The sequence below is a fragment of the Arachis stenosperma genome, chromosome 10 (assembly GCF_014773155.1).
Source record: "Arachis stenosperma cultivar V10309 chromosome 10, arast.V10309.gnm1.PFL2, whole genome shotgun sequence".
Classification (NCBI taxonomy): Eukaryota; Viridiplantae; Streptophyta; class Magnoliopsida; order Fabales; family Fabaceae; genus Arachis; species Arachis stenosperma.
The window spans coordinates 120,030,347-120,044,462 of NC_080386.1; the positions used below are offsets into that span (position 1 = coordinate 120,030,347).

Consider the following 14,116-nt stretch of genomic DNA (forward strand, 5'->3'; position numbering starts at 1 on the left):
GGTGTTGGAGTTTGCCAAGGAATGTGGTGGGTGGTGGTGATATGTGGCTTCGGCTTTGAGATGAGTATGGGTAATGGTTAGCCATGTCCCATGGAAGTGACCAGTGGGCATGCACGTGAGTTTGGGTTGATAGAGAGAGAGAAGGGTGGGGTTAAAAGAAGGGAGGGTGTTGGGACAGGTGTCACATGTACGATACACGTGGAGGACTGAGAGCTTGCCTATACTCAATCCTCAATGGATGAGTTTTATAAATTAAATATTAACTTAATTGTTTATTATATATTAATAGATATTAAAACATGCATTTTAAATACAATAAAAATATGTGTATTATATTTAGTTTTTTAATTGTCTAAAATGTTATGTCTAGAAGTTCGTAAGACTATATGGCAAAACATACCAAAATTGACTATTTAATTTCATTTTGTAGAAATGTTGTATCTATATAGCATTGCAAAATGAGAGCATATATAATAATTTGCTACCACCGTTTCACAGTTCTGCTAAGCCCCAATTTTGAGATGACCCTGAAATAAGCTTGCAGCAGGACTAGTGAGAAAAAAACAATAGCCACCAACTGCACAAGTCGCACAAGTAAGAGATTCTTGCTTCCTTCATTGTCACCAACCAGGGACTTGTTTGAATTGATCAGTTCATCAGGTCTAATCTCTTCTTCTTGTTTGGTTTCCAAGAAACCGCTATCTCCGAATGTTTTCGCAGTTATGAGATCTTTCCAACAATTGGCTGCCACAGAACCTGAACCTCTATCACCTTTTTGAGAGTGCAATTTGCTTACTACTTCATCATCCAATTCTTGTTCGTGTTCCGCGCTGTTTTCTTGCTTGTTTTCCAAGAAATCTCTATCATCCGACACATGTTCATTATTACTTGGTTTAACTGAACAATCGCCGAAAGAAACTCTCTTCAATGATTTCTGCACCACTGATCTCTCTAACGATCTGTTAGAACCGATTTTCCGGGATAATAACGTCATTGTTAATAGATCTGAAGGAAGCACCATTGGCATGGAAAACCTGCGTATAAGACCATGGCTTCTAATTGGAGAACTTATAGTGCCAGATCTAGTTAAACACTTTGGTGATGAAATTACATTATTCTCCTTGGAGCAGTCATGTTTGATCTTTCTCCATCTCTTCATTTTGCTAAGTAAACTAGAGCTCTTGCTGCTACTGCTTTGGCTGCTTGAGGAACTCTCATCAAGTGTGGTGGTTTCAGTCTCATCATCCTCATCATCATCATCATCATCCAATGTTGTTGTGTTTGAGGAACTATTGCTTTCAAGCTCAGGATCATTATGTTCATACGTTACTGCAATTTGATCCTTCTCATATGAATCTGAATTCTTTATGCAACTTCTTCTTAAGGCCTCTTCCCTTGTTGCTCTCTTTTGGAGATTGTGGTTGAGTTCATACCTTAAGCATGTGAAGAGCCACCGTTGGTAGACGAGTTCCTCCACCATTTCGAATCGGTTTCTTTGCAATCTTTCAACTTGCTCTAGAAGTCCTTCATGGACTTGCCGGAGACTGGTTATTTCCTCTTTGATCAAAGCAACCGTTTCCTCCTGAAGTTAATAGTCCAAAATAATTAAATAATTTGATATATTTGACTAAACTACGCATATACAATTCTACATAGATTAAGTAAAACGGAAGGTAAATTATAGTGTTAAACTACCTCCGTCTTTACTTTATCATTAACAGTAATCAATTTAGCTCCTATCTCTCTCTTTTCCAATTCGAGCTCTTTGTTTCTTCTCTTCAGTTCCAAGGCTTCTAATCCAACACCTTCAATATCTTTAATCTTCTTAATAATCTTAGCACCTCTGGAAGAGCTATCCTGCTTCTTTAACTCTGTAACTTGCTTCTCAAGCATCAATATCTGCTCCTCGACACGGCTTCCTTCGAAACTCTTCTTTCTTTCCATCTCATTCAGCGTCTTCTTAGCTATTTCTAGATGCTTCTTTGATAGTCCATCATCTCTTGCTTTTTCTTGCATAGTTTTGTTCTCTGCCTCCATTGAATCAATGATTGTCTTAAGCAAATCGAATTTCCCATTCTTTTCCTCGAGCTGTGTTCGCAGTTGAGCAATGGCTGATTGCTCTTCCTTTAGACCATTCAATCGAAGCAGTTTCTTTTGAAGGCTCACTTCCCTTTGCTTGTAATTCTCTACCAAATTCTGCAATAATTCCTTTTCAGTTGCGTAATCCAATTTCTGTGGGGTTTCATTTTTCATATGCTTCTCTTCATTCTGCAAAATAGATTCTCACTCATTCAATAATAAGTTTCTTTAGCACTTTCTGATGAAAAAATTTTCAGTTTTTTTTTTCACTATTAAGGGTACCTGATTTATTGAATAAGTAGCATTTGCAGTGCTATTTTCAATTTCTTCTGATTCAAGTTCCAAGTGTGGTGATGCATCACATCCTTAGTTCCCAAAAGACACCATAGCAAAAAGTATGAATATAAATCCATAATGAAGATACAAACAAGAAAGTAATGTATTGTTAACCATCAAATTGATAAAATTGGTACATAAAGAAATTAATGTATTCAGAGAAAATAGGGATACCTGCTGGAGCTAGAGATTTCATTGTATTACTTCTCTTGGTAGGAAAACTGGTTTTTGTTTCTAAAATCTTGAGTACAGCAATTGAAGAAGTTACAACCAAGAAGCTCACTCTAACTATCATGTAGTCCTTCAAACAGGTTAGTTAGAACAATTTTGATATATTTTTTCCCTATTCTGATGACTTGGTTGCATTGAATAATGCCACTGAATTTCGCTAACTCTGATTTTTTTAACAATCACTACATTCTTATCGACTTATCTCATTGAAGCAAAGTGAAAAAAAATCTTAGTGAAGCTCATCACTAAAAGACAATATGGTATTCAATGTCATTGGAAGAAACATGTTCCCCTTTTTGTACCAATATGAATGTGAGAGTATATTCCTTTTCATGATTTCAATATTTCATGGCACGTGATATATTTGGACGTACAATAATGTGTGTTTTGCTTGATTTGGATTAAAATATGAGCAAACAGTCACATTCCTCTCTGAAAAATTGTTTATTTTTTAAATTAGCCTCCGATTTTTTTTCGATTAAATACGTTTTTTAAATATTTTAAATTGATTATATTAATTTTTTTGTTATTTCCATTATTCATAGTGTTAGAGTTTACTAATATAATATTAATTCACATCACAAACGGCAGACAATCTTAATTAGGTGCCACTGAATTTAAGATAAATTTAATTTAATTGTATAAATTTATTATGTTAACTGTTAATTAAGACAATAAGACTATAATATGACCAACAAAATTAACTAATGTGGCTAAAGGTTAGTTTGAATTAGCTTTTGAAAAAATATTTTTTTTATTTTTTTAATAAAAAAATTATTTTATATTTAAATAAATTTAAAAAAATTAAATATTAAAAACGTCTTTTATTTTTATTTTTAAAAATTTATTTAAAAACAAAATATTACTAACTTTAAAAAAAAAGTAAATTGTTTATTTTTTTAATAAAAATATATTTTTTAAAAGAAATATCTAAATAAATTTTAAATTAAATAAAAAAATATTTTTTTATTAAAAAAACTAATCTAAACTAACATTAACTTAAAATTTTTAAAATGAAAATTTGATTAAAAAAAATTCAGAAACCAAAGATGAATTTGACTTTTGATCATTTACTCGTGAAAATATCTTGTAATGCTGCGAAGGAAATAATGCACGGTGGATATGCAGTACCACCATCCAACTGATAGTGCCTTTGGATTTTTGGAGGGTAGAATTGATTCCACCCTAAGAAATTAAGAATTTCTATCATGGTATAATTTATATATATTTATTCCCACTTGCGCAAAAAGGATAATGAAGATGAATAACAAATCTAAATAATCCAACGATGTATTACTAAACTACTACTCATCTATACAGATTAAGGTTTAGTTTGGTAAAATTTTTATTTTTTAAAAGTAGTTTATAAAAATTAATTTTTAAAAATAATTTTTTAAAAATTGTAATATTTATATTTGATAAATTAAATTAAAAAAATCTTTAATAAATACAAGCAACAATAATTATGTTTAGTAAAATAGTTTTTAAAATTTAAAAATACTATAATAGACATAAATGAAAACATTAAATTTGAAAATTAGGATGTTATATTAAATTTTTAAATTTTGAAAAGTACAAGCCAACTTTAAAGAACTCTTTTTCAAAAGTATCACGATCTTTTAAAAATTGCAAGGTCAAAGGATTTGATGGTCCAGAATGTTTGGACCATTAAATGGTCCCATAACAAAACAAATTTTTAAAATTTTTTAATAATTGCTAAATAGTCCTTATTTAATTTTAATTATAAATTAACTTTTTATATATTATTTAATTCTAAAATTTATTTTTTATTTTATAAATTATTATTTTATCATTCATCTATCATGTTTATTAATAATAAAAAATTAAAACAATAACAAATTAGATCTTCTATTAATCGTAATAAATATTTTGCAATCTTAATTGATTATAATTTTATCATTGATCCGTTACATACGTATTGGATTGGAAGAATCGTGTTTGTTAGAAATTCAATCGATTAGATGCACAAATCAATCGTTTAGGTTTTCCAAACTTCAATCGACTGGAATTGATACACAATCGATTGAATTTTGCAAGGCATGTGGGGTTTTTCTTATTCAATCGATTGGTCATATTACCGAATCGATTTAAGTCTTCAAAGCAATATAGATTTTCTCAATTCAATCGATTGAATTTTGCAATGCGTTATATGTTACGCTTCTCTAAATTTTTCTACTTGTGATTATAAATTATTATTTTATTATTCATCTATATTATCTTTAAAATTCTATCTTCAATTTTTAAGTTTTTATTTTGATTTAGATACTCTAATCTTATCTTTTCTTTAATATAAAGATTATAAATGGGTGAATAATCTATCAACAATTACTCAATCCTACAATTAGAATCGTTTATCAATGTGATTGATTATCAATTTTTTCATTATTTTTGTTCATTGTTTATCCATCTACTTAATATCCAATTTTTCTTCATTGTTTATCCATCTCTTTAATATCCAATATTTGTTCATCATTAATTGATAATCACAATTGCGATAGAGATCCAATCAATTTTTTTATTGTAGTGTTTAGAAAACAATCAATTGTTTTGATTACAAATCGAGATTAGTGAATATAATCTCTAATTTTGCAATTCTTTATTTCGATTCTTTACTCATGAAATTGATTGTGTAATGAAAAAATATTTTTTTATCTTTTAGTAATGGATTTTTTCTGAAATAAAATAAAAAAATTATTATTTTCTAAAACCCAATTTTTCAACTTTAATTTTTCAAATACGAATTTTTTTTATGCAAAGAGCAAGACAAACTTCACTTCAAATTCTAAAAAAATGGCTAATTCAAATTATTAAGCTTCATAATAGACAATGGCAATATTATCATCATCTCTAGAATATATAGAAGTACACAAGAGTACACATGAATAAGTCTTATTTTTATTGGGAAAATAATAGTTTTTTTAATTTATAATGAAAAAAATTCTCGTTAAATATGGTTTATTCCCGTGTATCTATGTATTATTCAAATTGTTTTGATGATTTCAATCGATTGGGTAATTGTTGATCGAAAAATATTTCGATTGAAATGAATCAGATCGAAATGTTTAAAAGCACGTGCATGTATTAATTAGGATCTACTTGGCATGGATTCGACTATGGACATTCTGATCGAGTCGAGCTAGCTTTAGTCAAAAGGGGTATTCGAGTAAGAAACCAAACGGTGGCTCGAATGATGAATCGGACGGTTACACAAGTAGAGGAATTGAAGGCTTCCACCACGTGAGGATATTATGGGTAACATTTATTGGCAAAAAAGCGAGAAGGTTTACCAGGAAGTGTACATACAAGATTGCGCTGTGTAATTAATTATCAGAGGAAGACTATAAATATTAGAAAGTCTTAGGGAATAAAGGTTGGAACTTTAACTCAGAAAACACTCAAGCATACTCACATCCCCTGCGAATTCCTGAGTATGCGACCGAGTTTCTTTTCTGTAGGATTCCTTCCATGTTTTTACCTTTTCAGTTTATCTTCTTGTAAACTTTACTTTTCAAGTAAATTTATCTTTCAAGCATTTCTTTAATTTTCCTTATCCAATTTACATTTCAGCACCTTTAAATTTTATGCCAAAGCCCTTTGACCCAGTCGAAGGCACTTTATTGCTTTCTTTAAACTTCAACGCAATCTTTATGATTTCAGTACATGTTCTTTTCGAAAACTGAAAACCTTATTTCTTCATTTCTTTTATTATTTTACAAATTTTAATTTATCTTTCATCTCGATAGTCATCTAATCGAAGACACTTTAATGCACTTTTAGAAAATTGATACCTGCAAAGAGAAGTAGGTTTCGCTCCCAGACCACTAGATATCGAACCACCATCAATTTGCAAAAAATCGACAAAACAGTAATACGACCAATCGATTGAATAAAAAAAACCCCATATGCTGTGCGAAATTCAATCGATTGTGTATCAATTCCAATCGATTGAATTTCTAACAAATACGAGTTTTCTAATCCAATATGTATGTAACGGATCAATGATAAAATTATGATCGATTAAGATTGTAAAATATTTATTACGATTAATGAAAGATCTAATTTGTTATTGTTTTAGTTTTTTATTATTAATAAACATAATAGATAAATGATAAAATAATAATTTATTCTCCTGCTCGTGGCTTTATTGGCGGGATTCATGCTTCTAGGGCGCATGAGCTACCCCCAACCGTTATTTAGGGGTGTCGTTTCGATTTCGTGCCCAGAGAATTGAATGCTCTTTATGAGTGATTTGAAAGTGTCTGAAAAAGACTATTATGCCCCTGGCCTTTTGCGCTTTTTCCTCTTCAGTTACAGTTACCTTTACCTCTTTTTCCTCTGTTTCATTTTTTTTCCATTTTTCATTTTCTCCCTTCCCCCAACTACAACTATTACCACTGTCATTTCCTCATTATCTCCCTATGCGAATTGTTGCTTCCATTTCTGAATCACTCAAGGATTTCACGCTACTGCCACGAGGGACTTACCATTTCTCATGTCTTGCATCTTCTTCTATCCCAAATATTAGTACGTGGTTATTTTTTGTGTTTATTTTTCTCATCTTAGTGCCTGTGTTGTTGCTTTTGGCCGTTTGCCACTGTTTGTTATACCTTTTTATTGCTTGGTAGCTAGTTCTTAGAGGGTGCCATAGGTATCTTTTTTCTAGATTTAGGCCTAGAGATGGTATAGTATAGGATATTACTTTCGTAGAGGAACATAGTTTTAGTTTTGGGCTTGTGACAAGCTTCCAACTTCTCGTTTTAACTTAATTGGTGCCCCACTGTAGGTATGGTGCAGTAACCTCTCGTGAATCGTTATGCCTGGTGTACGACCGATGATATGAGCACGTCCTCCAAGATGACCGCAGAAGATTTACAAGAGCTTCATAACTCGGAAGCATTATGGGGGGATGGTCCCGAGAAAGCCAACAATGATGTTTTTGTGCTGAGCCCCCAGGAGCGTGTTTGTCAACTTAACTTGGAGCTCCCCATGTTCCGAATTGGATGAGGGTGTATAAACCCACGTTCACTTCATTTTTTCCCTTGCTTCCATTTTTTCCCTTCGTCATGGCTTTCCTAAATCGATGTAAAGTTGCTCCCTCGCAACCTCACCCTAATAGCTAGGCTGCCATCTGGTGCTTTAATGAACGGATTTTTGACGGTTTAGAATTTCTCAAATAAAATCTCGTCGAAGTATAGTCTCTAAACCAACAATAAACCTTTCATACAAAAAGTTGTTTGTCACTAGTACAAACCCTTAAAATTTATAAACCGAAGTATTGGACCTCGGGTCGTTCTCCCTAGGCATTGTAATGAAGTGTTTTGTTATTGGTTGTGAGTTATTTTTGGGATTTTGATAAGAAGCATGAAAGATAAATGGCAAGAAAGTAAACTAAGGCCTAAAAAGGTCTTGGCAAGGGTTGGTGGTCAAGGATCTCTATCCTAATCACTAACCACAATATGAGAATTGGCAAGGATTAATCCCATTAAATCATCCTCTAACTAGTAGTAAAGGAAAGTCAAATGAGCTATATCAATCCTAGTCCATAAGTCCTAACTCTCCACCAATTCAATTAGTGAGAACTAGAGTCAATGGCTCCCAATCATCAATCACTTGGACATTAGTAACTCAAGAGTTCCTAAGTTACCTTTCCAAGCCAAGAGTATAAAATTCTACTCTAAAATCCAACCAAGCATTTCATCAAACACTTGGAAGGCATAAAAGGAAAGCATAGTAAATTGACAACAAGAATTAATTCTAACAACAATCAAATGTAAAGAATTAACAACAACAATTAAAGGAAACAAGATCTACATGAATTACCTCTTATTGAATTGAAAAAGAAAGGAAGGAACAAAAGTAGATCTACAACAAAACATAAGAACAACATAAAGGAAATTACAAGAAAAGAATGGTAGAAGAATGAATGTAACTACAAGGAATTGAGATGTAGAAGTAAAAGAAAGCAAAGATTAAAATCTAGATCTAAGAACTAAACCTTAATCCTAATCCTAATTCTAGAGAGAAGAGAGAGCTTCTCTCTCTAGAAACTAACTCTAAACTAATCCTAATGAGTGTGTAATGAATGGAATCTCCTTTTCTCTTCAATCCTTGGCTTTAAATAGCAGTTTAGGTGCCAAAGTTGGTTGAGATTGGGCCCCACAACCCTTCAGAATTTGTTGGCCACGTTTTCATTAAAAAATCATAAACCAGCACCGACGCGTACGCGCACATCACGCGTACGCGTCCATGGGGTAATTCGCAGGTGCGCGCAAGCGCTAGGTGTGCGCGCGCGTCCATGGGCGAGTTCAACTTCTTTGACTTTTCATGATTTCTCCACTTTGCATGCTTTCCCTCTCACTCCTTTGATCCATTCCTAGCCTTTTCAATCTGAAATCACTAACAAACATATCAAGGCATCTAGTGGAATCAAAGGGAGATTAAAACCATCAAATTAAGGGTTGAAAAGCATGTTTTCACATCTAAGCACAAATAAGGAGACAATCACAAAACCATGCTATTTCATTGAATAAATATGGGTAAAAGGTGATAAAAGCTCTTAAAATCAATACAAGATAAACCGTCAAAACGGGGTTTATCAACCTCCCCACACTTAAACCAAGCATGTCCTCTTGCTTAAACCAAGAATGAAGTAAAGGGCATAACATTTATTCAATGGAACTAACTAAATGCAATCTACCTACATGCAACTATCTAAATGAATGCAATTGCTTGGTCAAAATAAATCAATTTCCAAGAAGCATATATACACAAGGGCTAAGGACTAGCAAGTCTAATCCACAATTGAATTGAGTTATTAAATATTTTTACAAACTTGCATGAAGAGATGATCATAGGTGAAAACATGTAATTGAGCATCGAACCCTCACCGGAAGTGTTTGCACTCTATTCGCTCAAGTGTTTAGGGTCGATTCTCTCAATTCTCCCCTAATCATGCTTTCCAAGATTTGTTCTTCTTCTAACAATCAACGTATATCTCATGCATGCATACATCTATCATGAGTCTTTTCTTTGGTTGTAATGGGGCTAGGGTCAAGGTAGGATGCATATTTGGTCAAGTGAGCTTGAAGTTTGAATCTTTGATAAGCTTAGACTTCCCACCTAACCTATGACATCCTACACAATTTAAAAGCTAACCTAACTACCCATTCCTCACTTTTTCACATACTCATGCATTTCTTTTTCATTTCACAACATTTATGCATTGATTTTATTGAGCTATACTCTGCTTTGGGGCATTTTGTCCCCTTTTTATTTCTTTTTTTTCTTCTTTTTCTTTCTTTTTCTATATTTTTTTCTATATTATTTTTCTTTTGTCTTTCTCATTTTTTTTCTTTCTATATGCAAGAATATCAATGCATAAGGTCTAACATTTGATTAATACATGAGCATGTACCCAATTCCCAATATTTCTAATAACAATACAAAACTACCCTTTTATTCACCCAATGTCCCAAGATTCCCACACTTGAATGATACTCATACACACTAGCCTAAGCCAATCAAAGATCCAAATTAAGGACAATAATTGTTTTCCGCTCTAGGCTTGTAATGTGCTAAAATAAGAGCAAAGTGGGTTAATCGTAGGCTCAAATTGGCTAACAATGGAAGACAAAAGGTAGGCCATTTGGGTAAGTGAGCTAATGAAATGATGGCCTCAATCATATAAATGCATGAATACACAAAATAATAGAAATAGAGAATTAAACAAATCAAAGATCACAATCATAGAAAGAGAATAATGCACACAAGAAGGAAAATAAGTGGTTATAAATTGTAACCACATCAATAGGCTCAAAACTCACAAGCTTGTATTCTAAGCTCAAAAACATGATCCACAATATATATAATTCAAGCAAGTTTAATGAAAAGTTTTCACTAAAATCAATTGGTGCCCTATAGATAGAAATCCTTGAAAAATTTCATTATTTTGACTAAGCTTATTGTGTATATATATGCAAAAATTAAGAAAATGCAAGTAAAAATCCTAAAATGCAAGTAAAAATCCTAAAATCCTAGAATGAAATACAAAAGTGTTGGAATTAGAAACTTGTCACCCAAAATCGCCGAACGGTCGGACGACCTCCCCACACTTAAAAGTTTGCACCGTCCTCGGTGCATTCAAAGTTGAGCAAGGGGTACGGCGACTCTCCGGATTGCTGCGTGTTCTTAGTCTTGCTTCCGTTATTGCTTACAGTGCATCATTCATGAAAAACAAAAATATAACACCATAAGATGATGAAGATATAAAAGCAAGGAAGCATACATTGTTGGAATGAGGTAGATCACTAGAAATGAGTGAGTGAATTAGTGTGACATTAAGAAATATTAGGTGTGTGAATTCTAAATTGCGCTGTTTAGAACACACATTAGCATAAAAGCTATGTCACAAAAGAAGTATGCATTTTACTCATTCTAGTATGCTTGAGATGCTTTAAGTGAACTTGTAAGGTAAAACAAGCATTAAAGAAGCATGAAAGCATTCAAGTCAAACACATATGGATGCATAAAATCAAGAAATACAATGCATTAGGATAGATGCACAACATCCATCAAGAGATTGCCCACTCAAAGAGAGAGTTCAAATCACATGGTGGCTAGCTACAACATGCAATTCAAAAGAGTTACAATCTCAAAGGCAATTCTCATCACTTGGTATTCTTAAAATGTGAGCATGAAAAACTCAAAACCAAGTAGCAAAATATAACCTCAACAATAGAGTCCAACAAAGATTATAAACATAATGATGTTAAGTTAACATCCTTTTTTAATACTCAACAGCAATTAATGGTAAACAAGGATAATAATCCAACACTTACAATGAAAAAGAGAAAATAGAATGAAAACTAACTAAAACTAACTAAGCAACTAACTAACTAACTAATTAACTAACTAACTAAAATAAATGGTTATCAATGGTGTTTGGAAGTGTTGGATGAGGGGTAGAAGAAAGGAAGAAGAAAAGGGGAATGAAAGAAATGGAAAGAGGAGAAGAAAAGAGAAGTGGATGGGAGAAAGAAATCCGCGCGTACGCACGCATGGCGCGCGCGCGTCGATGGCTTCTTCGAGAGTGGCGCATACGCGTCATGTGCGCGTGCGCGTGAATGGGGTTTGTGCCTCAGGCCCAATTTCCGCACAGTGCAGGCCTAACTCTCGGGTCAAGGTATGGAAGGTGGAACTTCTCAATCCACGCATACGCACGCATTGCGCGCGCGCGTGGATGGTCGAAAATGCTTGATGCACTCGTACGCGCACTGGATGGTGCTCTATTTTTCAAAAATTTTGCTATGTTTTTGCACCAATACAAGCATTCCAAACCTCCAAACAGCTACCAAAACACCATAAAACCTTATTTAACATGTTATACTACCAATTAAACTCAACTAACTAAACAAAACATGAAATTAAACTAATTCTATCATTATGTACAAAAGGAAAAATGAAAAGAATTTACCATGGTGGGGTGTGTCTCCCACCTAGCACTTTTATTTATTGTCCTTAAGTTGGACTTATGGGGAGCTTCTCTCAAGGTGGCTTGTGCTTGTACTCATCTTGGAACTTCCAACAATGCTTGGTTCTCCATTGTGCTCCAAGATTCTTCATGGATTGAGCCAAGTGTTGATGGAGTTCTTCACAAGCTTGGGGCTCCCAAAGTTGGTCCTCTTTTTCTAATCCGGGATCCCACACTTTGTTTGCACACCCGTCTTAAGGTTGATCATCATTATTAGTCCAACCGGGTGGTGAGTAAGGTGAATTCTCCATATAGTGGCCAACAATCCTCCTAGACACATCTATTTGAGCACTACTCCAACCTTTATATCTCATGTTTAATGCATCAACCATAATGAGCCTTGATTTGCAACGCCCACCACAAAACCTTTTCCGCTTACGCTTCATCCCACAAACTTCCCTAAGTTGGCCATCCGTTTCAAGCATACCATATTCAAGTGGGATAATAAAACTAATAGAAATGAATTTCACCCACTCAAATGAAGGTGTAGATGGCAACCTAGGCAAAGATGCTTCCAAAGATCTTGACAAAGCATAACTAACCCTCGTTCTTCTATTTCTAGGGACTTCCACCTCTTCACAAGATCTCTTGATCTCAATCCTTTGTTCAACAATTTTATCTAAACCTTTTCCTTTACTCAAATCATAATAGGGAGGGTGAGAGAAATTTACCTCCTTAACGCTTTCAAATCCAACCGGAGAAGGTTCTTCATGCTCAAAGGATTCTTCACCACTAAGACTTGATGCTTGATCTTCATCACCAAGGGAACTCAATTCTTTCTCTATCCCATCCAAGTCTTCATATGGAATATGCCTTGAAAGGTGTGCACTTTCCTCCCTAGCATCAATTTCAATCATCTTGGAGGGGTTTTCTTCAACTCTATGTTCCCATGGAGGCTCTGCATCTCCTAAGTCTTCTACCACTTCTTTCTTGTCTTCAACAATTAAAGCTTCCTCCAATTGTTCCAATACAAAGAAACTTCCTTCATTTCCCACCGGAGTTTCCAATTTCTCCCTCATGCTATGCTCTTCTTGAGCCATGGGAGTTCCTTGAGTGTTCAAGCATTGGGAGGCTAATTGATTTGTTACCGCATCCAAGGCGGCTATGAAATTTTGCACATCCTTTTTCATCTCTTCTTGCCCTTGAACAAGAACACCAAGGGTTTCATCCATTAGAGGTTGGGGTGGGTGGAAGGGTTCCTCATTTTGGGGGAAGGGTTCATAGTAGGAAGGTGGTTCTTCTTGGTAGAGTTGTGGTGGTTCTATGTTTTCCACTCTTTCCACTTGTTGCACAACACACTCCATGGTTGCTTGAAATTGATCCAATGCTTCCTTGAGACGATCCCTTGACTCTTGTTCCTCTTGGATAATATGATTAGGATCATGTGGCTCTTGGATCAATGGATATGAGTATTCTTCCATGAGAGGTTGTGGTGGAAAGTAGTATTCATCTTGTGGTTGAAAATTTTCGTATATTGGAGGTGGTTCATCTTGGTAATAATGTGGAGGAGGTGGCTCTTGAAAATATTGATGTTGGAATGGTGGTGGCTCTATATGTGGTTCATATGGCTCATATGATTGTTGGTAGGATGGGTATGGATTAGGGTCATATGAAGGTGGTTGGTAAGAAGGGGCTTGTGAGTATGGTTGGGAGTTATGTTGAGGGTATGGATCATAGGCATATGGTGGTGGTTCTTGAAAGTCACAAGGAGATTCACCATAGCCATTTGATTGATATGCATCATAGAATGGCTCTTCTTCATAGTGCATTGGTGGGGGTTGTTGCCATGAGGATTGATCATATGAATATGGCTCCTTCCACCTTTGATTGTCCCATTCTTGATACACATTCTCATTGAAGCTCTCATTACCTACAACATAGTTGTAATCACACTCATAGCCAAAGTGAGAATTCATGCTA

General features: G+C 34.2%; 1 protein-coding gene across 1 annotated transcript; it reads right to left on the reverse strand.

The window, feature by feature from the left end:
* Positions 1-372: 372 nt before the first annotated feature.
* On the reverse strand, positions 373-2,826 carry LOC130956359 (protein CHUP1, chloroplastic-like). The gene is made up of 4 exons (XM_057883397.1): positions 2,590-2,826; positions 2,362-2,444; positions 1,696-2,268; positions 373-1,582 (listed from the first exon to the last, which is right to left on the reverse strand). Exons 1-4 carry the CDS (start codon positions 2,708-2,710, stop codon positions 482-484), a joined length of 1,878 nt encoding a protein of 625 aa, XP_057739380.1. The 5' UTR covers positions 2,711-2,826; the 3' UTR covers positions 373-481.
* Between the last annotated feature and the right edge of the window lie 11,290 nt (positions 2,827-14,116).

Coding starts and splice junctions, on each gene's coding strand:
- LOC130956359 (XM_057883397.1), bottom strand. CDS start 2,710: ATGATAGTTAGAGTGAGCTTCTTGGTTGTAACTTCTTCAATTGCTGTA. Junction 2,445..2,589: donor GAAATCTCTAGCTCCAGCAG/GTATCCCTATTT, acceptor TTGGGAACTAAG/GATGTGATGCATCACCACAC. Junction 2,269..2,361: donor CTACTTATTCAATAAATCAG/GTACCCTTAATA, acceptor TCTATTTTGCAG/AATGAAGAGAAGCATATGAA.